This window comes from Paecilomyces variotii, assembly GCF_004022145.1.
Source record: "Paecilomyces variotii strain CBS 101075 chromosome Unknown C8Q69scaffold_4, whole genome shotgun sequence".
Taxonomy (NCBI): Eukaryota; Fungi; Ascomycota; class Eurotiomycetes; order Eurotiales; family Thermoascaceae; genus Paecilomyces; species Paecilomyces variotii.
In genome coordinates, this window is record NW_021167143.1 from 1,831,484 (window position 1) to 1,855,773 (window position 24,290).

The 24,290-nt window shown below is 51.3% G+C and overlaps 8 protein-coding genes across 8 annotated transcripts; 5 read left to right on the forward strand and 3 right to left on the reverse strand.

Annotated features, from left to right (window-relative positions):
* Positions 1-79: 79 nt before the first annotated feature.
* On the reverse strand, positions 80-2,053 carry C8Q69DRAFT_486403 (Glutamyl-tRNA amidotransferase subunit B, mitochondrial; the record flags this gene model as incomplete). The annotated part of the gene is made up of 4 exons (XM_028631898.1): positions 80-1,335; positions 1,389-1,530; positions 1,584-1,660; positions 1,720-2,053. The coding sequence occupies 4 exons, from the start codon at positions 2,051-2,053 to the stop codon at positions 80-82; spliced, it is 1,809 nt and encodes a 602-aa protein (XP_028486131.1).
* A 1,636-nt stretch (positions 2,054-3,689) lies between these two features.
* C8Q69DRAFT_444221 (hypothetical protein) lies at positions 3,690-5,360 on the forward strand (the record flags this gene model as incomplete). Its single annotated transcript, XM_028628983.1, has 3 exons — positions 3,690-4,809; positions 4,845-5,262; positions 5,318-5,360. The coding sequence occupies 3 exons, from the start codon at positions 3,690-3,692 to the stop codon at positions 5,358-5,360; spliced, it is 1,581 nt and encodes a 526-aa protein (XP_028486132.1).
* Positions 5,361-6,142: 782 nt separating this feature from the next.
* On the reverse strand, positions 6,143-9,287 carry C8Q69DRAFT_248454 (hypothetical protein). The gene is made up of 2 exons (XM_028626558.1): positions 8,933-9,287; positions 6,143-8,876 (listed from the first exon to the last, which is right to left on the reverse strand). The coding sequence occupies exons 1-2, from the start codon at positions 9,151-9,153 to the stop codon at positions 6,473-6,475; spliced, it is 2,625 nt and encodes an 874-aa protein (XP_028486133.1). The 5' UTR covers positions 9,154-9,287; the 3' UTR covers positions 6,143-6,472.
* Positions 9,288-9,652: 365 nt separating this feature from the next.
* C8Q69DRAFT_248550 (hypothetical protein) lies at positions 9,653-13,529 on the forward strand. Its single transcript, XM_028626562.1, has 2 exons — positions 9,653-9,862; positions 9,933-13,529. Exons 1-2 carry the CDS (start codon positions 9,770-9,772, stop codon positions 13,209-13,211), a joined length of 3,372 nt encoding a protein of 1,123 aa, XP_028486134.1. The 5' UTR covers positions 9,653-9,769; the 3' UTR covers positions 13,212-13,529.
* A 317-nt stretch (positions 13,530-13,846) lies between these two features.
* On the forward strand, positions 13,847-14,841 carry C8Q69DRAFT_401006 (putative mitochondrial methylglutaconyl-CoA hydratase; the record flags this gene model as incomplete). Its single annotated transcript, XM_028627906.1, has 2 exons — positions 13,847-14,190; positions 14,271-14,841. The coding sequence occupies 2 exons, from the start codon at positions 13,847-13,849 to the stop codon at positions 14,839-14,841; spliced, it is 915 nt and encodes a 304-aa protein (XP_028486135.1).
* A 1,515-nt stretch (positions 14,842-16,356) lies between these two features.
* Positions 16,357-21,560, forward strand: C8Q69DRAFT_248774 (lipa and NB-ARC domain protein). Its single transcript, XM_028626563.1, has 5 exons — positions 16,357-16,643; positions 16,741-16,972; positions 17,029-17,659; positions 17,713-17,763; positions 18,009-21,560. Exons 1-5 carry the CDS (start codon positions 16,558-16,560, stop codon positions 21,362-21,364), a joined length of 4,356 nt encoding a protein of 1,451 aa, XP_028486136.1. The 5' UTR covers positions 16,357-16,557; the 3' UTR covers positions 21,365-21,560.
* A 769-nt stretch (positions 21,561-22,329) lies between these two features.
* Positions 22,330-23,114, forward strand: C8Q69DRAFT_248493 (LEA domain protein). The gene is made up of 2 exons (XM_028626560.1): positions 22,330-22,776; positions 22,841-23,114. Exons 1-2 carry the CDS (start codon positions 22,575-22,577, stop codon positions 22,996-22,998), a joined length of 360 nt encoding a protein of 119 aa, XP_028486137.1. The 5' UTR covers positions 22,330-22,574; the 3' UTR covers positions 22,999-23,114.
* Positions 23,115-23,230: 116 nt separating this feature from the next.
* On the reverse strand, positions 23,231-24,241 carry C8Q69DRAFT_486408 (SMAD/FHA domain-containing protein; the record flags this gene model as incomplete). The annotated part of the gene is made up of 1 exon (XM_028631899.1): positions 23,231-24,241. The coding sequence occupies one exon, from the start codon at positions 24,239-24,241 to the stop codon at positions 23,231-23,233; it is 1,011 nt and encodes a 336-aa protein (XP_028486138.1).
* Positions 24,242-24,290: the final 49 nt, after the last annotated feature.

Sequence of the window (24,290 nt, forward strand, 5' to 3'; positions counted from 1 at the left end):
AGTACAAAGGGTATCATGGTTGGTTGGCCGCTACATCGATATACGTATACAACTATAGTACATTGTCTTGGACGAGGACTTATGCACTCCCAAGAATCAACTCGCGCAAGGTCTCCTCCGCCTTTGGCGCCTCGACACGACCCTTCTCTCCCATGCGCATCATCTGTCCGACAAACCAGCCAAGCTTGCCCAGCTGGTTCTTTTCTCGAATTTGCGCAACCATCTGTGGGTTCTTGCTGATAGCAGCTTCAGCCAAGGCCACGTACTCTTCTTTCGAAAGAGGCCGCAAGAGAAGGTTCTCCTCTTCCAGAAGCTGGTTGATAGGCCGCCGGTCCCCTTCAAAGACCATGGCCAGCACCTGTTTTGCCGTAGCCCCAGTGATCTGTTTCTGCAATAGATAGTGGACGATGGTTGCCAAGGTATCCGCTGGAACTCGATCCGCACTCCATGGCATATCCGCCTTGGTTAAAAGACCACCCAATTCATGCAGAACCCAGTTACCGGCCGTCCTGCCGATATTGTCATTAGATTTGCCGGCCTCGACTCCCTGGAGGGAGCGTAGAGAATCGACAACATTCCAGTAGTATTCCAGTCTGGAACCTTGATCGAGCTCAATGAGTGGCTTGGCATCTTCCACTGGCAATCCGTATTCTGGGCCAACAAGAGTACCAAGCAGCGTGTCAGGTAAGGTAGGCAGGCCGCCTTTGAGCTCAGAGACAAGTCCTTGGTCGATAACGAGGGGCGCCAGGTCAGGGTCTGGCATATACCGGTAGTCCACCTCCCCTTCTTTCCCTCGCAGCTTTCTCGTCTCAGTGCTGCCGATAGTCCACCCACGCGTCTCGCCCTCCACGACGCCACCGCTCTCGAGAACAGCGATCTGGCGGTTCTTCTCAGCGATGATGGCGTCCTCCACTGCTTTGAAGCTGCTTAGGTTCTTGATCTCTGTACGCTGTCCCAATCCGCCAACGCCGTGATACTGATGTGCCCCTGGAGCTTCGTCTCGTCTTCGAACGGAGACATTGACATCGGCTCGTAGTCCACCCAACTCCATCCCGGTCGTTACCGCATTGACAGACTGTAGCAAGGCCTGGATCTTTCTGACGCATGCAGCCGCAGTGGCTGGTGAATGGATCTGTGGGAGGGTGATGATCTCGATAAGTGGATGGGATACGCGATTGAAATCAAGCAGTTGTAGGGCTGGTGGATATTCTTGTGACTTCGCAGTATCTTGCTCGAGCTGTACCTGCTTTATCTCCACGCGAACCCTCTCTCCATCTGCGGGCGCAATTCCATCGTAGTCGTACAAGTCTACGTAACCATTTTTGGCGAATGGCTCTGGTAGATGAGTCAGTCCACTGTCCAAACCCAGATGCTTCAATAGTGCTCACCATAGTATTGTGTGATCTGATAACCGGCCGGCTGGTCCTGATAGAAATAATGTTTCCGGTCGAACCGGCTTATTGGCTGTATGTCACAGTTCAGAGCGATGGCTGCACGCAGCGCCGGCAGTAACGTAGCCGCTTGAAATTCCTGGATTCCATTTAATCTCCTATCCAAAACGAGCTATCAGTGGGTGGACGAACTGGTTGACTTCCTGGAAAAGCGAGGTCGAACAGCGCAACATTGGAATTGGGTAGGTCGCTGGTGGACGTTGCAGCTCCTATCGCAACGGTCAGACAGACTCCTGCTGCAGGGAAAAATCATATTTCGCTTGCTTACTTGAGAATAGCTTCGCCTCAGTGTTCAATTGCGCATGTATCTCAATGCCCACTGTCAATTCCCATCCTTGTCGCGAAGCTTCTTCATGATCTTTCTTCTCTCGCTTGCGAGCCTTCAAAGCTTTCGCTTCCGCTTTCAACTGTTTCCGGAGAGGTACGTGGTCGCCGGCAGTCGTAGAAGCGGTAGTTTGTAGGGACCGTAGAAACTGTTTCGATGAAGTCTGAGCTGCGTGAAGAGTGGTGATTTCTGGTTGACCACGACTGAGACGAAGGCATCGAGAGCAGAGCTCATAGCGAGCTACTCGATTGCTTCGGGGCAGCCATGATCGCAGCATATGTGAATTTGGTCTGAAAACCAGACAGGAAGGAGATAAAATCGATAGTGAGCAGCTTGGATCGCAGACTGCAGGCTCGATAGCTTTGGTGGTCGTTGCGATCGATCGATCGTTTCCTCCATCTCCGTGTCCGCGGGCTTGGCAGCGATCCAAATGGTTGTTGTAATCTTAGTGGACGCGCTAACTGGTTATCGATATGGATCTGATTAACTACTCTACTCTACTCCGCACAGATCAGACAGTATCAGAGTAGGAGGTGCCGAAGAAACATACCGGTGGTCACGAGAGATAATTGTCCAGTACAGACAAAAAAGCAAAAAGTTGCTAACCATCCTCTATGCTGACTTGTCCGTTGGCTGCGATGGCGACACCTGGCCGGGTGGTTGACTACCAGAGAAACTAGAGATAGTCGGGCGTGTAATCTACGACCACGATGTTGACCTGGACTCACTAATCGTCTAGCGAAGAACACGAAATCCCAGCAAACTGCGATCAGATGCCTATCTATAGAGAACGCAGGAAAACTGTGGCAGAGGCCCTCCAAATGCAACTACCACCACCAGGAAATTGCATCCTCAGGGTGCAGGCTGAAGAAAGCATTAGGATTGCGCTCCCCCAGCCGGGGTTTTACCAGCGTCTCCAAGCGACGGGATCTCTTTCTTAGTCTCTCCCATGAATATGGTGACTCCCTGCAAGAGCCAGAGAGAATGTTCTGCTGAATCCATCGATCTTCGACTATGCGAACAGACGTTCTCACAACTCGCCGCGCTGAGGTCTCAACGGAGACTCCATGCGCCGCTATACGAAAAGCGTCAAACAACAGGCTTGAGGATGCGGAACCCCACTAGCTAAGTCGACGCAAGGGATGGCGCCCACGAGTTAACGCTGGCCAGCGCAGCAGGTGCAATGTCTCGCGGGATCTTTTGCGCTGCATTGCTGCAATGCGTCCCACTACGTGCTTCCTGTTCTCCGAGCAGAGTGCCGATTTGACTATGGATAATGGCACGGAGGATGGACTCGATCCTCGACCTCCCTTTCCGGAAGACACACCTGGAAGACGATACGTTGCAGGGTGAGTCCTTGTCAACAACATCTCTGTGTGATGGTGTGAGGTGTCGCTGGCGGCGCTTCAGTCCTCGACTGCACGCAAGCTCTCGTGCGACGAATTGTATCGTAGTCCTAGCGTCAAGGTGAGCGATAAGTGTTTCAACATATAGGGCTCGTCGTCTCCGACTTTGGGGTCCGGGAGGGGTTTGGCATCCTCGTGGTGCTGGGTTCTGTACCACTCAGTTCCAGTTCCGACGCATGGACCGACGACGAATTCATCTGACGACAACTTTTGTCCTGGATCATTGAGAATTCCCTTTTCATTTCGAGCGCAATCTATACCCTGACCTGAAGTCATTGTTTTTACACCACGTTCAATGCAGGAATCTATGTGAATCCCCGCGCCTGTCGCTGTTCATCACCGGAGCTTGGTACCTACCTTCACTGGGCTATCTCTTGATGCACTGGTCGACGACGCCATACTGGGACTGCTTTCGACATATCTATATACCATATTCCCTTCCGATAAAACGCAAGTTTCGTGTTTTCTCGCTATCTGCAATCGATTCTATACCTGGTCTTAATCACCATGCCATCTAGCTCCTTCTTCGGTCACAGCAGGCATAAAAAGGATGCTGCGAAGAAAGCTTCTGTACCTCCAACTACTGCTCAATCAACCCCTGTATCGATAGCCAATTCCTCTGGGAGCTCTACTCCAAACGCATCCAGATTCAGACCACGCTCTCAAAGCCATAATGGCGCTGCGGCTTCGGAGACATCGTCCGCCAGGTCAGCAGTGACTGCAAAACCGACTGAGGCTACGAGAAAAATGCCAAACGTATTCGAGTTTCTCGAAGACGACGGTAAAGGGAATGAGCGCGAACCAGATAACACTGCGCATTCAGCTGGTAGAACCTCGCACTTCTCAGAACCAACGCGCACGATGCCATCTCCTCAACGGACATTGACAAATGGAGTTCCGCCTCTGGTCGGTACCCCTACTACCAGAGTGCATGTTGATGCCGGCGTATGTCAGAGGGAAGCCAGCCCTGGTCGATCGTCTTCAGTGGCTTCGAGGGAATCCGCTGAATTCCAGCCTGCCACCCCGCCTGATATGTCCCCTGCAGGTGTCCATATAGGCTTGGCAAAAGAGCATGCTTCGAATCAAAAGTTACATCTTGCTGGTTCTTATAGCCCCGTAGGTAGTCTTGGAAGTCCATTCCTCGGAGAGCAAACTTTTGACCTTTCTGTCCCCGAATCTTACTACACCACCCCGAGAGAGAAACCGGTTCAATGCGAGCCCCTGGCGCCTTTACAAGCGAACGTCAAAGGCAGTCCAGGTTCGAAGAGTGATAGAGCAAAGAAGAACAAGAAGTCGCCAACTGTGTCATCGGGATACGAATATCTTGCGGCAAAGCTCACGCCTACGGTAAACGGTGACAAGACCATTCCACCACTCTATAGGAAATTCGAGTCCATCAATCATCGAGTACTGCTCCACCTCCAGGATGAAATTTCACAGATGGAAGAGGATCTGCATATCCTTGATGACTATGAAGAAATGCACCGAATCGCACTAGCCAAACAAGAAGGGACCAAACCGATGGCCGCTTCACGGCGAATGGAAGCCAACGCACAGTCCTACTCCGCATTGCATTATAGAAGAATGGATCTATTGGGAAAGCTCATCTTGAAGACGGAACAGTATAGTAAGTACCATCTCAGTATTTCATTACGGGTTCAGGGCCTGTTTGTAGACTCACTCTGGACATGCTTTTCCGCTACAATGAAGACAACGCACTTTGCTCGTACAGCAAAGTGATGCAGACATTGCCTCAGGCGCCTGAAAGGGACATCGAAACTTACCGTGCATGGATGAAAGAGAATTGCCCCATAGTACGATCCGAAACGCGTTTCCTCGACCACAACCTCGATCTCGTTTCCCTTGCCCCTCGTTCTACAACCTCGATCTACTCTACCATGGCTATCACTGCAGCCGCGATCCTTCTCCCCCTGCTCGCATTCGGAACAATATCAGAGTTTATCGGCCGTCTCGTCGTCGTGGCCATCGTCGGAGGCGCCGCCGGTGTGTTCGCAGCAAAACATGCATCGGGCGTTGAACAACACGTCGATCCTCAAGATGGGTGGAGATGTGCCGCAATGTCAGTTATTCAACATGTATTATATGTGCATTATGCATAGCTAACCCTGTCACAGATACTTCGGTTGTATGGCCGTCGCTGCTATAGCAATACCTTAAATCCCACACAACTGCTACGACTTTCACGAATGTGACGAATCTCCTTTTCCACCTTCTGCGATGACATTTATATAATCAGTTGATTTTTTTTTTTTTCATCCACGAAGCATTGAATTACTATTAATTTTATGACATGATTGTTTATGAATGTGAAAATATCTAGGCGCTTTGCTTTTTTTTTAACCATTTAACACCTTCTGTATAGATCCTGGCCAAAAAGAAGAAAGAGACAGGTTTACGAATGATTTCTATGAGAACGTGCGCTGTACTGGATGAATTTGCTGGCGAGTTCATTTCGAAGCAACTATATTCAGTGTTACGCTTTCTTTTTCTTTTGCTTTTTCTTTTTTTTCTCTCTAATTGATGTTTACCGGCTTTCGAAACAAGACTCCATTTCATACTTTGCCACAAATCGCAGAACCTAAATAGATTGTTCCCTTCTAAACCATCCATGAGCCCCGGACTAAATAATACAACCTGCACAAGTCAACTTGAGTCCGTCCATCCGTCTAGCCCTGAATCCCTGTTTTCCAGCCTTACGAGCCAGATCGTGCAGAAGGGCAAAAGAGAAAAAAAAAATACTCGTGAGAATCTCTAGCAAGATAATAAACAAGCATATAATAAGCTTTTTGTTTAGACTCAGCACCAAAAATTATGAAATGAAGTGGAAGAAGAAGAAGAAAAAAGCGCCTGCCCGCAGTCGCGGTGCCACGTGACTGTTTCTGGACCAACCAACCGACGAAACCAGTCTTTGAGCTGCTCCGCGCCGTTACCCCTGAAATGTAAAATGTGGCAAAGGTGGAGGAAAAACTAGAAGAGGGATAGAAAGCAAAGAAAAGAAGCAATAATAACGGGAATAATAAAACACAATAGGGGGAAGCAACTTAGGTGGCAAGGTAAGCCCGAAAAGACCGGTCTTAGATAGATTGAATTGTGCTCCAGAAGCTATCAGTATCATGTAGTAGCGCTCCATGGGAATGGTATTAAACCAGTTGATAAAGAGCTCCGGAGCATTTCGAAATCACCGTCATTTTGCACGTCCGGGTATCCAAGCATTTCTTCTTAAAGTCAAGGCAACAGTTCAATCTTACATCACATCCCATAAGGACATCTCATTGACTCATTCCAGCCGGCGTAGGTGTGCCGTTCGGTTTACTTCCAGGCGTGACGCTCCTCTCCTGTGAACTGCTCTGACTACTCTGCGGCCGGTGCTGTGGTGCAGGCGGTTGAGGTGTCCCAGAGTTCTGACGCTGTTGGTTTGCAGCTATCTGAGCTTTGTTGCGATCCATCAAGGCTGCTTGTTCAGCAGCACTTCGAGAATAATTCGCAGGTGTTGCGGAGTTCGAGTAGGCCGCAGCAGGAGGAGGGGAAGTCTGGTTTGGAGCGTAGGCTCCGTAGTGCGGAGGTTGCTGCTGCGGATGGTATCGTTGTTGCGGGTTGCTGGAAGCGGCGTTTACATACGGTATTCGAGATTGAGGGGTGGCATATCCAGGTGGCTTTTGAGGGGAAGCACTTCGTGCCGCACCAAAAGAGGCATTATACGCTCCAGGCTGACCAGGTCGCGCTGCGTACGCTTGCGGAGAGCCCTGGGCCGCTGGTGCTCCTTGCGCCGTAGAATATGGGCCGTAACCATTTGGACCGGCTCTTTGGAACTGCTGCAGTGTGGCGGCGGGTTGAGAATAAGGCGGCACGAAGCCTGGGCGCCCTGCTGGAGGAACTGCTGGTCGAGCACCTCCATATGCCTGAGGAGTGCCAGGGGTATACGGACTGGAAGCTGACGCTTGCCTCCCCGCGTAGTACTGCTGGCCGGCCTGATAACCTGCTGCGGGCGGCGGTACTCGTGCATTAGATGGATACACCCTTTGGTTGTACGCGCCAACGGCTCCCGGAGTGCCTTGGAAACTGCCCGATCGCGAGGACGGAGCTATATGTGTCGATGTTCTAGTTGCCCCCGCAGCAGCGGGAGCTGCTGCTGCTGCTAGGCGCATCTGTTGGGTAGTGTAGTCATCCTGTTCCATTGTACCATGGTAATCAGGGTTCTTAATCACAATCTTTTGGGTGATGTTCAAATCGGCAAGCTGTTCACCGTTCAACTTTGCAACTGCGTAAGGAGGAAGGGTGGCAACAATGGCAGCCAAACTAGATTTAAGTGTCTCATAGATTTCCTTTTCTGCTGAGGATGGAACGTCTGCGCTAGCAACATCCTTTGCAGGATCTTTGGACTCCGAGTTGGCCGGGTTTGTAATGGACGGATCGAGGCTGCGGATTTGATTATATGAGTTCAGTGTCTGTAGGAGTTCGGAGACTTCACGTAGGACGTCATCCAGTTCTTTAGATTCAGTTCCTTCCTCATCTTTGGGTTTCTCTTCAGGCAGGCTGTCGGGTTCGAACGTCCTAACAGCATCCTCAAGAGAGCTTTCGTCAAGACCACCCTCCAGTGCTGGGTATTCCTGCTCAGCAGCCGTGTTGTGCAGAGCTACCAATGTTCTGAAGCGTCGCGCCCCCCGTTTAGCATACCACACGAGATTTTTAGAATGCGATTGGACGATAGCCCCGGAGCTGTCGAATGAAGGTGCAAAGGAGGAGTACGCTCCGTGGACAAGGTCAGAGACATCTTCAGGTGAGATCGGAATTTCTTCCTGTTTCTCCGTAGAATCTTTATCTTCGCCATTCTGATTGTGTTGCTTCTGTTTTCGGCTCCAGTAAGATGGAGAAGAGGTAGCCCCTCCATACTGGAGCCACTGACCGGATGGAAGAGATGCAAACCCGTAATTGTTGTTCCCCCCCGGAATGGTCTTGATGTTAGTAATTGCTTCAAAGGGATCAATCCACATGCTCGAAGACTGTCTAGGCCATGACCTCGTCTTGCGAGGGGCCTCTAGCTGGGGTAGCGTTGAAGGAGGCGCAAATACTTCACCCAAGGTTCTCCTAGTTTCAGGCTGGGCTTCGATATTGAAGGGAGCCACTTTAGTTGTTGTAATTCCGTTGGGCAACGCACTCTCGCGCAGATGTGCGTTAAGGTCCACATAGCGCTCCTTTCCGGGTGCGGAAGAAAGGGATACTTTCAATGGTCTCTGGAGACTTGAGAAGAGGTGCTTCGGATTCGAAGGATTCCCGAACAAGGTCAATGCGACCTTATCTTCTCGCTCCCCCTTGATCACAGCTGGGCTCTCGGCCGGGGTCGCGGCATCGTCGGAGGGCTCTGCTTTGATCACAGACTTCTTCAAGAGAGACGTCTGAAAAAGAAGATTATTCATACGTCTCTTGAAAGCTGCTATACGAGCGACTAGAGCAGTATTTGATTCCCCGCTTGGCAGCCGGTCAATGAGAGACGAAGAAGCTTTCTCCACATCATCCAAGAAATCCTGAATTCCCTTGTAAACACCAGAGGTTGCCTTCGATTCTATAGTGTTCGTCTCGTCCTTATCTCCAGTGATCTTTGCGCGCTTCGAGCGTGGTTTCGTGGGTGAGGCTGAGGTCAAAGAGCATTTCAAGAGGCCCAGATCGACATCGTCCCTGAAGCTTGGTTAATGGCATGAAAGGCAGAAATACAGTTCAGGGTTGTTGCTGACTTGGCCAATATTGTTACGAGATACCGTAGCGTATCTTCGATGGGTTCACTGTCCTTCTGTGGAACAGCAGAAGCAGCGTCATCTTGCGCCGATTCCTCCGGACTAGAGATGCGCTTTCGCTTTCCTGGAGTTGCTGGTGCAGAGACCTCTGCAGCTGGTGGATGCAGTTCCCCGTTCGCGGCGGGCATTGTAGCTGTCTCTCCGCCTTCGTCACCGTTCATGGTCCGTGTCGCGCCGTCCTGGAGGACTTTAGACGCGAATGACAATTAAAACTTCTCCTGCGCAGGTGGAAGCTGGGAAGCCGTTGCAGTCGCCCCGCAGGAAAGATGCAAGGCCACCAGAGTGCCTCCAGTCGCAAAATTAGGCGTTACAGACTGCCCGCTGGAATATGACAGCGTTGTCTTCGCCGTCTGTATGCGCCAGTCGATGCGGCGATAGAATCCTGACGCGATTTGACGATGGGTTCGCAACAAGGGAGTGCACGGGAGCGTCAATAGGCCCAACGCCACAGCAGCAGCAAGCACAGCGCGACAGAGAAGCCAACAGGCACCAGGAGCACAGGAACAGAGAGCTGAGATTGAACAACAACGATAAATTGAGCGACGGGGGACAGAAAAAGAGCAAGTGGGCCGGCTGAAAGAGACGTCGTTCTGGATGGGTCTTGCGCGCAGGCCCAGCGACGCACCCCGTGACAAGTCACGTGATGGCATTTTTCTCCGGAGCTTTCTGACCGGATAGAGATCTATTGTTCATTGTATACCAACACACAGCCCTGTTCGAGAGATATCTGAGCCATTGCCCTTCTTTCTGGGCCTGTACACATGGTTGTCTTCATGGATGTCATCGGTCCTTAATCATGCACCGGGCCACTTGGGGCTACCAGCTCTGAGGGCGGCGCGTCCGCTCTACAGCAGCGGTCGCCGGCAGAAGGTATGCAATTATTGCCCGTGGGTTTCGACTGCTGCCAAATTGTTGAAAATGCTGATTGCAGTAATTGTAGTGCTTTCTTGCTTCTATTCCTGCATCTTCACTGGCTATCGCACACGACAAGAAGTGCCTATCCACTTCGTTCAACCATGCACGAAGAGCAAAGAGCAATGGCACAAATGCTGAAAGGGCCTTCAACGAGGTCTCCTCGAGCCCCTGGTACAAGGACTCGCGGTCACAGTCGACATTAAACCAGGCATTCTCGCATGAATCAGCGTCTACCGCGATCGATAACTGCAACGTCGATTTGCGACATAATCTGCTAGATGATGAACGGTCGACCGCGACAGAGACAGGGTACCACCATCGCTCATATGATCGAACGAGGCGAGAAGATGGAGTTGGAGCCCAAGAAAAGCACCTGGGAAAGACACCAACCGAAATATTAATTGCCGCCCTGCAAAGTACTGGGCGGAAGTTGGATCTGCGACAACCGCCGCGATGGACCACGGATTTATCCTGGGTCTCCCCAGATACGCCAATGCCTACTACCTACCAACAGAAAGGTGGAGCCATTAAAACAGCGAGACAGTCTCCTCGGATATCATTCCAAACTATTGTCGCTGAATATATAACCACCGTCGATACTCTCATCCAGCAGATGGGGATTCCAACAATGAACGAGCAAATCGAGCTTCCGTCACGGATGAACGAGGCGCTTCTCCATACTTTCAGCAAGGAGAATCTGGCCTATCTCGATGCGAGAGGTTATTCTGCAGCGGACGTCATGGCATGGGCATGGATACTCAAGAGCGAATGTTCCTACGAAGCAGCCTTAAAGCTCTTTGCGCTAGAAGACTCGTACAGGCTACAGAAGAACGATGTGCCAAAGAGTGTTCCTCCTTTCATTCCATTGTTTCTCTTGCGACGACAGCATCTCGATCTCAAAGCTTACCGTTTACTGCTTTTATACAGTCTTCATCTGATGAGCGGTTGCCCTGTTCCGACTGTTCAAACCGCACTCAGGGAGTTCTCTGGCAATGTAGATGCCAATACTCAAAACGAAACCCTGCAAGCTGAGTCCCATCTCGATCCGACTATGTGTATGACGTTCGTCGTTCGGCTTCTTCGTCACGCTCGCCAGGTGTGGCCGTCCGCACAACTTAGCATCGCGCGTGCATTCGCTTCCTTCTTGACAACCATAAGCATTGACGGTAAATCTGACGATGCGATCCAGCGCCTAAACACATTTCGAGCTAAAAAGTTCAATGCTTGCCTGTGGCTGCTCTCTTTGCCGTCCAGACCGGGTCCGTTTACATCGGCTTCGATCCAGCAGCGTGCACAGTTTGAGCTCCTGAAGGCAATGGCATCGCATCGTCCTGTCCTGCCCGTCACACGTCGAGGGTATCAAGGCATTGTTGCCGTTCAAGTGGCCCATAAGAAGACGCCGGCTGAAAGATTGTCCGCAGAGCTGAAAGCGCCCTCCTGGCCTCCTTGGAAGGAAGAGAAGCTTGGAATGGACTCGAGTAGAGGCAATGAGGGGATGAAGAGTCGTGCGATTCACGTGATGGCCCAGATGAAGGAAGCTGGCTATTCCCACGGACTATGGGAGGACGTCGCTGCGATCCTGGCTGGTTGGGACACTGATCGAAGCCCAACAATTCAGACGAGAACGTTGATGCCTCGTCGACATGTGTTGCGCGGTTCGCAGAGGAGCAGTCCCGATCACCCAGCGATTTGGGCTGCTCGTATTAGAGCTACGCGGACTGTTCGGGAAGCTTGGGCTTGTTTTCTGACGTATCATGATCAAGGACTACCACCGCACAAGTCTGTGTACTATGCAATGGCCCATAAACTAGTCTTCCGGACAAAAGCGATAGAGAATGGTTTCGAACAGTCCAGCCTAGCTTTGCCCGGTGATGGCCCTGAGGTCTTCTCGGAGCCCTCCTCTTCGCGGGATGTGATATACGTGCACACGGAACCTCCGGCCTTGGACGACTTTCTAAAGAAGATGCTTTCTGATGGTATTCGACCATCTGGCCGATTCCTCGCAATGCTTTTGGAATCGGCAACCTCGTTTGCTTCTGGCATAACCTATATCCGCTATAGCGATCTACCGGAGAAGCAAGTCCAGGCGCTGTGCACTATCTGGCCAGCTGAATCCGATTATGCGAACGCCACAGCTGTGGGCAAGCTTCCGGAATATCTTTTCTCGTCCTTTATAGAGTTCCTCTGCAAGTTTTCCAGCTTCGATCCATCATATAGATCCAAACGTGAGTTCCGGACTTCGGATCTCTTCCCTATTATCATGCGAAATCATCATCCTTCACGGCAGACGACATCTCTGCTCTCCTATGCTGCAACTTCCGAGGAAGATCACATACATCATCCAAGGATGCTGGCACATGCAGTTCACCTTGTCAGAACGCACAAACCAAGGCACCCTCCAGCGTGGACCGCGCTTCTTTCAGTTCTGAGTAGAGATCGAATTAGCATACGCTATCACAACTTGGATCAAACTGTCCAAAGGATTCTCGCATGGCATGAAGTCCTCGAGATAAGCAAACAGGCAGCAGGTCTCGATGTCGAACTCGGAACGCGTGGTTTTCATGTTCTTTGTGCTTCATTTGCTAAGGCTGTAGCAGCTGGGATCAAACATCCAGAGGCCGCAGAAGAAGCGCTGGAAATTATCCAGGAGCAAGCGAGATATGGCGATGCTGCTCTTTCTCTGCCAGTATCCACTACATTTGAGCAAATGGTCCACAATGGTCTCGGCATTCTGAAACGCCGCTTTGATCGAATCGCCCTTCCAGGTTCGACGAGCATTTCAGCTGATATAAAGGATGCTGGTGATGGTAGTGAATCCGGGGCATCTCGTATCAGTACCCCTGCTATGCTTCAGGTACCAACCCCCGCCGTTCTGCACGCCTTTGTCCGGGCTCTTGGTATAGCTGAAGATTATGATGGTTTGTTGGATCTTTTGCGATGGATGAGCCGATCTGCACCAACATTGAAGGATGCGGCAGACGAGCTCTTAAACGGAGAGAGGATGATGCGCCGCACTCTCGTCGCCGTTCGGGTCTTCCTAGAGGGATATTGGGAAACTAGTTCACCGAGAGTAGCGCATCCCGATGATTATGGTGCCACCGATGATCATACTAGAGGTGGTTTTGGCTTCGGAACGCAGCACTCATTGTCCCACGAAGAGAGGCAGCTTGAATTCTCCGATCCCTACGTCCAGGAGGCGCACGACATCATTGAACAAACGGAACTTTGGGGCGCTTGGCCGACGGACGACGAAGTTCGGGAGTATCTGCTGTGGGATCCTTCGCCGCACGGAAAACAACACTGATTTCTTTTGGTGTATATGTACAGCACATATGTATGATTACGGTTGAGTAAATTGATACCCAGATTTTTCCAAAAGCCATCGTTCTATCGTGTTGACCCGGCAGGCGTGCAACACGCAGTGGTCCGCATAAATATCACCCTGCATTGGTGTAACGATGTAACTGTGGCGCCTGATAGCGGGATTTCGCTGAGAAGCATCGTACTCTATGTTTAGAAGATCACTTCTTCGAGTCAATCATTTATGAACCAAAGCTGTAAGGATCTGCGAGGATTCAGAACAGCAGAAAAGAAAACACCAATAGAATCGAGACAGACCCATTATCCGGGGTAACGGTAACATATAGATATACATATACATAGTCCTGAATCGTCAGCTCCTTTCGACTGTTTTGTCGTCGCTAACTAACCTAGCCCATCAACCGTTCCGTTTCTCCCCCGCAGTCTGAGCTTTCCCCACAGCAAGCTTGGACTCCCTCAAGGCCGAGGGAGCTTTGAACAGCCGGCCCATTTTTGAACTACCGGCCGGAGAGAAAACTACAATAACGTCCACTGCTTTCAATCCACTGGTCCAATTCCACTCCTTTTATTATTACTGCATTTCTTCACATAATTCGGTTTTTCTCTTTCTTTCTCAGAATGCCGCCGCGCATCGTCCGTCCTAGCCTTGCGTTTCCGCGTTGCCCGGCCGTGTCCATCCGGGTACGCGCCAGATACAGCACCAAGACCGAGGATAATGTTATTCAGGTCCAGCAGGTGCCTGCGCCAGGATCGGGACACGTACGGGTCCTGCTATTGAACCGGCCCCAGGCTCGCAATGCGCTCTCCAGACAGTTGCTGGACGGCCTGTCACGACATGTCGATTCGATCGCTGCTGAGGAGGCCAACGGGCCCACGAGAGCATTGATCATTGCAAGCAATGCGGATGCTGCCTTTTGCGCGGGTGCAGATCTTAAGGAAAGGGCTGGAATGACTAAAGACGAGTATGTTCAAGATTCTGGAACTGTTGCCTGTGTGTTTTTGTTTGGTTTTTGAGCACTGTATTGATCTCTACTGCTATTAGGACCAATGAATTCCTCTCGAAACTACGCGGAACCTTCAGCAACCTTGCTGCGCTTCAGATACCCACTATCTCTGCAATCTCGTCCATGGCTCTCGGTGGCGGTCTCGAGCTCGCCCTCTGCACCCACCTGCGCGTCTTCGGTTCCTCCAGTATCGTCGGCCTGCCAGAGACAAGACTAGCTATCATCCCAGGGGCTGGCGGCACTTACCGTCTGCCTCGACTGATCGGGATGAATCGCGCAAGAGACATGATCATCACAGGGCGTAGGGTGACGGGCGCTGAGTCATATTTCATCGGACTTTGTGACCGGCTCGTCGAGATCACGCCGGAGGAGGAGGGTAAGGAGGGTGTAGCCAGATCCAAGGTTCTCCGGGAGAGCATCAAACTGGCCCTGGATATCTGTGATGGTGGGCCTGTTGCCATCAAGCAGGCTCTGAAAGCTGTGAGCGAGTACCAGAGAGGCGAGGCGGCAGAGAATGAGGCGTATGCGGGCGTGTTGGAGACCGAGGATCGACTGGAAGCCTTGAGAGCTTTTGCAGAGAAGAGAAGGCCTGCTTTTAAGGGACGCTGAAGACCATATCCCTTGTCGATGGTGTTACGAGATGAGTCACGGTCACTCATTCCCGAGTGACGTCCTTGCCTGGTCGTGCTGGTTGCCCAGGTTGGATTCACACCAGAAGTATCAATTCCGCATAACTTGATAGGCTGCAAATCCTGGGAAAATACCCAAATCTAGCAAACATGCAGTCTGTTTAGATATCATGCATTTGGGTAAGCGGTCTGATAGATATTCTGTGTCGATATTGTCAAATAGCCTGCTTTTTCTGCGAGATTTACTATGATCATTGAACGACCCCGAAGTAGGACTCAGACCAGGCAAACAAGCAGGCTGCAGAATTCGAAATCTTCGACAACCAATATCACTCCAGGGACAGAGTTCCTTCACCATTTCCGCCTTGCTCCAATGACGTAAGTTAGTATGACTGTTAATTGCTTTCCTTCAGACTGGAAATCTCTATAGTATCATCTGTGAGGCAGTGCGATCATTTACTGTCTGCTCCGTGGAACGTAATAGCCAGCAATGCCTTTGCCATCAACTCTGGAATGTGATCAACCGGGCACGAAGTTTAAGTTAACCAGTATGACTCGACGGGGCAGCTCTTCAATGTAGTAGGTTCATAGCCTCGAGAAAGTTTGCTGTAGAGTTGCACTCGTAAAATGTATGCGCCGTACTAATAATATCTTCCTGGATAGGCGTCGATCTCTCTCTTCACACTGGAACATACTCTTGACTTCTGGAGATCTATCGTAATGGCCTCAGGATCGCCTGACTCCAACTCGTATCGGGGCAATCTGTCAGGTCCCATCCGGCGCCCCAGGGATCGTGACTACTGTAGGTCCGCAGAGATCGGCCACTAGGATTCTCCAGACTGAGCATCCGAGTGGTTTAGGAGGGTAAGCACGGGCTCAAGATCTTCCCGGTAGTCAGTGCGCATGGCCGTGAGACGGTTAATAATAATAGGTGATGCTGGAGTAGAGTAGAGTAGAATTCCCATCCGTAAGATTACTATTCTTGCATACTCACTTGCGGCCATGGATGCGCGGGACCTGACGCCAAGTAATAATCCTAGAAGACCTAGAGAACGCTCCTAATCCAATCACTTTGAGGATCAGCGCTGTCCGTAAGTCAAGACAAGTGCGCGACGCCCGGTCAGCCTTGCAGCTAAATGTAAAACACCGGGCAACCTGGGGAACCAAGAGCCTCCTGCGCACCCGGGTTGGGTTGTCGACCATCCAGCGAGCTTTGTTCGTCAAGAGGAGGGTAGCGATATGTGCTTCTCTCGTATCCTCATTCGATAGAGCAGACCATGGCCCTTTCTTCATGGAGAATCGGCCCCAGGTCCCCAGCACAGCCTCTGCCTGGGAGGGCGAGATCTGCCGTCGACTAACGGGCGCCGCCTCGAGTTTGGACGAGTTCAGGAAGCGACAAGGGCTGGCCGTCCCTGATGATGCTCATTTCCACTCGCTGGAGTGGCAGCTGGACATCCATTTTCTCCTTTCTGTTACTCAGACTGCTGAAAAAGAGAACTTCCTGGAGGCTGTTCAGCTCACGGGACACGGTTCAGCACGCGCGCCAGGCTGCACTCATTCCTGGCCTGTCACTTGCCCCTCGCGATCGGCGTTGCTCACTCAGTCTATATATACGAGAGGCTTTCAAGTCGAATGTGCTCTCGTTGAGCAAAGCCGCACGCAATAACGGCTCGTTCTGATCGCAGGAGAGAGAACCATGACGGGCGCATCCAAGCCCAAGCAGATCAAGCAGATTGGCGTGACTGAAGTCTACCGCTCGCAGGCTGAGAAACCACTGGTCGAGTATGTTTATTGTTCCCCGCAGCCTGACCCGATCTATATAAATTATAACCAGACATTCTTGTCGACAAGCTCTGAACTGACTTCTCGCGTGTGATAGTATCGTCTTCGTACATGGCCTCAACGGCCATCCCAAGGATACATGGACAAGTCGCAATACAGATGTGTTCTGGCCGGGCGACTTGCTGCCTGAGATCCTCGAGCCGTATCGAGTGAGGATCCTGACATACGGATACAACGCGAACGTCACAGCATTCACGGAGGGCACATCGAAGGACAGAATCCACCATCATGCGGAGACTTTGGGAGCGGACCTCTCAGCTAACAGAAATGTAAGTTGATGCACCTTTCTACGGAATAGGGTCTTCTTTTGCTAAACGAAAAGTAGCTGCGGGGAGCTTCAGAAAATCCTATCATCTTTGTTTGTCACTCGTTGGGAGGTCTAATCGTAAAGCGCGCTCTGATATATTGTCGAAGCGTGGCAAATGAGAAGCTGGAGCATCTCAGATCGATCTACGTCTCGACTTATGGGATCCTCTTCTTAGGAACGCCGCATGAGGGTTCAGATATCGCGAAATGGGGTCTCCTACTGCAGAACATCTGCAGCGCAGTGCTTCCGAAGAGGTTTATGGACTCGTCGCCTCAACTTATCAAGGCTCTAAAGTCGGATAGCGAGACTCTGCAGAACATCAGCCGCTTGTTCGTGGACATCCAGCCTCGGTTCCGCATCTACTTCTTCCACGAGACAAAGCCCACGGACCTAAAGGGCACGCGTGAACTCATCGTCGACGAACGTTCTGCTGCCCCCAACTTTGACGGAGTGGAGCGCATGGGTATCGAAGCGGATCACAGTCATATGTGCAAGTTTGACGATGAAGATGCACCTGGCTACGAAGCAGTCGCTGATGCGCTCATACGCTATGCGCGCGACGCCCCGGCTTTTATCGCCAATAGATGGGTGCAGGAGAAGCGAGAATTGATGCTCGCGAGAAAGGCAAGGGCTGACGAGATCTATAATGGTTAGCTCTTCGAACGAAATGATCTATTTTGCCCATGGTGCTAATTTATGCAGGGGGGAGGGATACTGCTTTCACTGGAAGCATGCCAGACATTGGCCAGAAGGGTACGGAACAGCATCTTCTTCCAGCACCTGGCAGTGAAGTTACCTTGAAGCAATATGAAGTAGAAGAAGTCGGCTCAGGAGACGAAAAAGTGCCAGTAGCCCGATGACGAGTGATTGTTTCAGGCACCAAATGCGACTTGCTAAAACTTTCCTATCTGTGCTATAAGGCTGCTTTCCTGTTCAATCAAGAATACGATTTGTTTCGCTGTCAGATCTTTGCTGACTCTTCCCTTCTTTTTCCGTAGGCACTCCGAACACCTACCCCCCACGCCCAGCTTCGGAGGGAATAAATTCGCCCCTGTCCTGGAGTCTCGAGCTCCCGACACAGCAGAGCCCTCTTTTCGTTGTCCCACCAGGCTTCCACCCGAATGCTTTCTTCGTCGGTATGGAGAAAGAATTGAAGGAGCTACATTCGAGGCTGTTCAAGGCAAAAAAGCGCGCCGAACGCGTTACGGCCGTACTTATCTGTGGAGGCCCAGGATCTGGCAAGTCACAGCTTGCACGGGAGTATATTTACACACATCGCCAGGAATATCCAGGGGGGGTCTTTTGGATTGATGCCAAATCGTTACAGTCAACATCAAACTGCTTCTGGGATATTGCTCAAGCGGCCGCTCTTGTCGATGACCACGAGTTTGGAAATCCAGACCTAAGAAACGCCGACAGATATGTGGAGATCGTGCGAAACTGGTTCCAATCAAGGGAAGAATGGCTACTGGTATTTGACGGCCTTACTTTCGACAAAGACGAGGATATCAACGATTTCAAGCAGTTTCTGCCCTTCAACAAGAACAGCAGCATCATCTACACGTCTATCAACCGGACACTGCGGAAGAAACAGCGATTATTTGAGCCATACTGTCTGATGGTACAACCGCTTAAAGTCGAAGAGGCTTGCAAGCTCCTCTTCAAAGACCTAGGGATAAAACTGCCGACGATAAAGCAAAGGCAAAAGGCGAAGGAGCTAGCTGAGTATTATCAGTGTTTGCCGCTGGCGATTCATGCAATTGGCCATCGTCTCAATGCTTCTTCGAAGCCTATTGAGACTTACCAGATCAACTCTCACCTGACCGATGAAAAGCTGGCAGAGCCATACCTGATCATTATGAATGATCTCTGGGTGAATAAACACTACGAAGCGTTGAACTTGATAAACTTGCTATCCTTCTTGGGACATCACGTACCTGTTGGCCTTCTTACCCTGGGGAAGTCGGAACTGGACGCCTTCAACGTCCAGATCATGACTAGCATCCATGCTGGAGAACCAGGAGATCTTGACAATACGTTTGCCGTCCTAATTCGCTACGGGCTGATCGAGAGAGGTCCTGATCACTACAACCTGAAACGGAAGAGTCCGACCTTCGGGGGCGCTGGCGAGGATTTGCCAGACGTGAAAGCAGTCGCGCCTGATCTGTCTGAATCACAGACTGACGGTAGCCTGGAGACGATGGTCTCGTCTGTATACCGCAGTGCTATTGATGTGATCAAGATCCACAGTGTCGTACAAAGGTTTTGTCGCGATGAGCTGATACTGATGGACGATGAGCAGCGCCAGTTACCTAACTCCCAACGGAGGAGTCCCGACAGAGGTATGCAGGATGCAGGATTCCATGATTCCTGGTTGGTTGTTGCAACGAGGGTCTTCTGCAAATCTTACGAAAATGCGAGCATGAAGATGCGAGACTCGAAGGACTCCGGGCTGGTCAAGGACTATCGGGAGTATGAGACACACGCAGGAACCCTTGCTGAACACTTCTCGAAGAAAAAGCTCTCGGTCTCGCCGCCTATTGTTCGTGAAGCCCGTGAGCTCCTGAAACAGGTCGCCAAGAGCATCAAGAAAGACATCCAAAGAATATCACCCAGTTCATCCCAGGAGTCGTTTCGACACCAGAAGTCAATCTTCGACCGTTCAAGTAGCTCCTCATCCTTTCCTGAGTCATCGTCCGCAGACGAGGGCCCGGGACGCTGGGATGGAAGTGAGACCGGTTCCATAAGAGTCGAGTCCCCGCAGGAAATGAGGCCTAGTCATCGCGTCCGTCTGGATCCTTTCCCTCCGCATATCTACAGAGGATCCTCTCAAGAACCGGACGCGGGATATGAGACCGACGGAGAAGGCAGACGCAGAGCTCATGGAACATCCCCCACGCTCTCCCAGATAACGGAGAAGCCGACGCCGCCTGCCTCGAGCCCTCCTCAATCGTCAGAGGAACAAGGTTGGGAGGTAGTCCATAGACCTAGGTCGAAGATTCCCATTCCAGCCAGGAGTTCCCGGCCCAAAGGCAGAAGAACCTCTCGAGACCTTGGCCAGTTCAGGCCAAAGCCGGCCCTTACCAAGCTCTCTTCGGTTCAATGTAAGGGCGCTGTTCGAGACCCAATATCGGCACCGATCTCGAGAGCTGAGGCATCGCTGGCCGCAATGCATCTGCCTTCACGCAGAGGTTCTCAGCCTATTACTCGTGGACAGCTCCACAAATCAAACAGTGTAACTTACGCAACGATTGCGGCCGGGCCATCGCGAGGAAGAGGACGAGCAAAGACTCTATCATCCAGGGGTAGTTCTCCGTCTCCTGCCTCAGCAGCCCTAGCTCGTTCTGCTATGCCCCTACGGAACCATTCGTCAGGAGACTCGCTGAGAAGTCGCTCTAGCAACGTACAATCCTCACCTTTCTCAGCAGAGGCAAAATTAAGCCACTCTGCCCATAGCGAATCTGGTCTTGCACTTCCTGGATCTAGTCCGAGGACTCTGGAGCCAGTCTCAGCACCTGGCTCTCGCCGTCATTCCCGTCAAGGGTCTTCCTCTAGATCCGTGGACATCACCAGAGAACTGTCTTCTGGCCTTTCCCCTGGAGGTCTTCCGCCGCTACCTTACGATGAGGAAATTTCGATAACTCGTCGGCAGCATGCTGGTTCAACTTCCATGTCACCTGTTACGTCTCCCCCGATGCGTTCCCGCAGTCCAGTCCCACATCCTTCAGCAATTCTACCAGGGGCGTCACCCACTCATATACCGGGAGGTTACACATCTGAGCCGCCGATCTCTGACGGCGAGCCCATGTCTCGAGGCCCTTCGGCGCAGTCGACTCAATCCTGGCACACAGATCCTACTAACATCCGATACCAACCTGCAGGCACCGCTATTCCAACCATCGGACCTGCTATACCAGCGACACCGCTCAATGGACCTTCTCAGTTCATCCCACAACCGCAGTTGTTATCGGGCACTGGAGGTTGGGCTGGAAATGGCAACGAGAATGTCTTGCAACCGGAGGCCGCTTATATTCCTCAGGATGTTCGTGCAGCTCATCTCAGCGGGCAATGGACAAGATTCGAATACGGTGGAGAGCCTGAATCCTTGTATCCTAGTGATCTTGCGTACAGCCTCCACGATCCACGGCGCAGACTTCAGAATTATGGACCCGTGCAGGAAGGAGGACTGCCTCGCCATATTCCAACACATAATGCCGGTGTCTCGGTCGTCCCTCCTGCTGTGTCGTCAACCTCTTCGCCACAGATTCCCTTTGCACGGGGAAGCGCAGTTCGACGAGCAAGGAGCGGCAGTTCTCCCTCGCGCGGCATCAGCGGCCTCGGATTGCGCATGTGATTTGGGTCCAGTCATCATTTTTCGTTTCTGCTTATGTTTATTCCCCTTCACATCTCTGTGTTTGTGAGCTTCTTATTCTTTCCGATGTACACCTCATGAGCTCCAGTCAGTGCATGACTGGACACTGGACTGTTGAGCTTTCATTTCGTTCTGCCGATGCTCATATTGTCGTTGTTCTTTCCAGTTTGATTCCCAATATCCTCGTTTCGCTTGACGGCGTCGGTCCGTCTTATTATGGAGAAAAACGAGCATGATAGCGGCGTTTGTGTGGTCTTATTTCTTTCCCGAGATGTTCTGGCATAGATCCCTCCAGGAGATGTTGCATAGGTACTTAATACCCTGTTGCCGTTTTTGCTCTTCTTTTTTTTCAATTCTCTTGTTTGTTACCTATAATGTGCATACGCAGTGTGAATGGGGCCATGGTGATATACGAAAAGAAAAAGGATCCCGAATGCGGACTGTTGTGGAGTTTGCATGTGGTTTTTTTCTGTGTCTATTTTACTAGTCTTTGCATCATGGTGCGGTGTGAGGAGAAAGACATGCCATGGTTTGCTTCTATATACGGAAATAATGCTAGACTTTGCTCATTAAGGATCATGTGCCAATATCAAGTATTTTCTAATAATAATCTTAATAACAAGAAAAGAAAAGAAAAAACCCCCATTACCAGGAAAAAAGAAAGCCAAAACCAACAAGACACCATGCACAAGTTTGCATAGCATAGCATAGCATAACTCGAACGATCACCGAACACCAACGATATTTCTAAGTTAAGTAACTTATTCTCAAAACCAGGGCTCCTTACCATCCGATCATGTGGGGAAAAAAAATAAGTGGCTTTTTTTTTTCCTTGGTGATTTTATTCTTTTTTTTTTTTTTGGTGGTTGGTGGTTTGACCAACTTGGCAAAACTACCTAACTTGACAGTGTATCGACGTAAGAAACGGAAACGGTCGCGGTCAATGACGTCGATGATGATGATGATGGCATTGAAACAACAAACCCCGAGTGGCTGTGGCGAGGGATATAAAGTAGAGTAGGTAGGGCTCCTGGATGTTATATTATTTTATTATTTTTATCATCATATTCATCCGAACTTAAAACGATCGGGGGGTTTTTTTGTGATCGATTGATCTATCTATCTATCTATCTATCTTATCCTGTCTGATCTACTACCGGACAAAACAAATCGTCAACAGTGATAATCAACCATGTCGTTCATCACTCGTGTCACTCCTCTCTCCGCGCGGGTTTCTGCCAACACCACGGCCCCCGTCCTGTCCGTGGCTCGGTCCCGTTTCCTCTCCTCCACGGCTAGCTACCAGAAGGGACCAGTCGAGACCACCAAGGAGACTCTGAAGAAGGTCGACCGAACCATCTCAGATGCAGCGGTTAAGGGGATTGAGAAAGGCGGTAGGTGCAATTTTCATGCTTCTTGTCGATGGACACAAAGACAGGTAGGCTGACAGCCTTCTAGAACAGGTGACCGAAAAGGCCAAGGACACCGTCGGCGTCAAGGGCTCCAAAGCCAAGGGCGAGGCCGCTGAACTCACCGGAGAGGCCAAGGGCAAGGCGGAGGAGCTCGCCGGTGAAGCCAAGGGCAAGGCCAAGGAGGCTTCCAGCAAGCTGTCGTAAATATTGTCCGTGACGGAACGGGAACATAATCTTGTGCATGATTTCTCATCATAGCGAACGCGGTGCTGCTTTGCATGTATAAATAATGAAATGATTCGTTTCTATGTATTATTCCATGCTGGACACGATAATCTTGTAGCCTGTCTCACTTATTCTGTCGTTCTCGCGTAGCATGTAGATCAGATCCAGAATTCAGGGCGGCGGGTATATTCTTTGCGGCTGAAATCTGATTTCATTCCGGGGGAGGCAGCATGAGTACATATTCTCGTGAGCTCAGTCCAAACTTGAGGACGTCCTTGTCCCTCAACTCCACATATCTCCCTGGCGGGATAAGTTCCTCATTGACCATGGACCCGTTGGCACTTTCCAAGTCGATAAGGTAGGGTCGAACCCGTCCGATACGGTCTCCAAATTCGTTCCTCTTCTCGACGTAGCGAAATTGGATGGCTGCATGTTGCTTCGAGCAGCTGGGATGGTCCACGGGAAAGTCAACCACGAGTCTCTCTCGTCCGATCAGCCAGCAACTGCGTCCGCCCAATTCCACCGTCTCCAACAGATCAGATCCCTTGAACACGTAAAGCCGCCATGCATCTTTGGCGGGAGGCTTGCGGGCCTCTGGCGGCTCATGGTACTTGAGCACAACAGAGGTGCCATTGACCGTCACTGTATTGCTCTCCGCTGCCAATCGACCCGTATTTGCGAAATTTGGCCTCTGCTTCTCCGGTGCTGGCGAGTCTGTCTTGGCTACCTCGTTAGAGAATGCGTCTTTTTGCGACGGCAGAGGACCCTTGGACCGCTTCAGGGCGCGCGGGGAGGTGCTCCCCGGACGCGTTGCAGGAGAACGAGACCGGCGACGTCGTGGTGCTGGTGAACGGGATCGCGACCTGCTTCGAGGTCTCTTGGACGGTCTGTCTTCCTCATCGTCATGGCGATGGCGATGGCGTCTGCGGTGACGGTCCTCTCGGGACACACTGCGGCGCCTTCGTCGAGCGTCAGCAGAATCTCTCGAGCGGTCGCGTCGTTCACGGCGCCGATCATCCCTCTGGTAACTGCTCTTGCTGTCAGGGCTGTAAGAATCGCGTCTCCTGCGGTCTTCCCTCGAGCTCCGTCCGTCGTCGCGGCGTCGCGTGCCGCTGTATTCTTCCTCGCGGTCCCTTCGCCTCCGCTCCTTTGGGGCGTCAGGAGAGGCTGACGAAGTGCGTCTCCGGCGACGATCCCGGGAATCGTCCTCAGCTCGCTCCATGGCGGACAGAGACTGTAGGTGGGGAGAATTTAGTCTGATCTGAAGGTAA

Excerpts from the sequence above, each read along its gene's own strand:
- C8Q69DRAFT_248454 (XM_028626558.1), bottom strand. The coding sequence starts at position 9,153 with ATGAACGGTGACGAAGGCGGAGAGACAGCTACAATGCCCGCCGCGAAC. Across the intron at positions 8,877-8,932 it reads CTCGTAACAATATTGGCCAA|GGACGATGTCGATCTGGGCC; the intron begins GTCAGCAACAAC and ends ACCAAGCTTCAG.
- C8Q69DRAFT_248774 (XM_028626563.1), top strand. The coding sequence starts at position 16,558 with ATGACGGGCGCATCCAAGCCCAAGCAGATCAAGCAGATTGGCGTGACT. Across the intron at positions 16,644-16,740 it reads GCTGAGAAACCACTGGTCGA|TATCGTCTTCGTACATGGCC; the intron begins GTATGTTTATTG and ends CGCGTGTGATAG. Across the intron at positions 17,660-17,712 it reads GGCTGACGAGATCTATAATG|GGGGGAGGGATACTGCTTTC; the intron begins GTTAGCTCTTCG and ends TAATTTATGCAG.
- C8Q69DRAFT_248550 (XM_028626562.1), top strand. The coding sequence starts at position 9,770 with ATGTCATCGGTCCTTAATCATGCACCGGGCCACTTGGGGCTACCAGCT. Across the intron at positions 9,863-9,932 it reads GCAGCGGTCGCCGGCAGAAG|TGCTTTCTTGCTTCTATTCC; the intron begins GTATGCAATTAT and ends CAGTAATTGTAG.
- C8Q69DRAFT_248493 (XM_028626560.1), top strand. The coding sequence starts at position 22,575 with ATGTCGTTCATCACTCGTGTCACTCCTCTCTCCGCGCGGGTTTCTGCC. Across the intron at positions 22,777-22,840 it reads TAAGGGGATTGAGAAAGGCG|AACAGGTGACCGAAAAGGCC; the intron begins GTAGGTGCAATT and ends ACAGCCTTCTAG.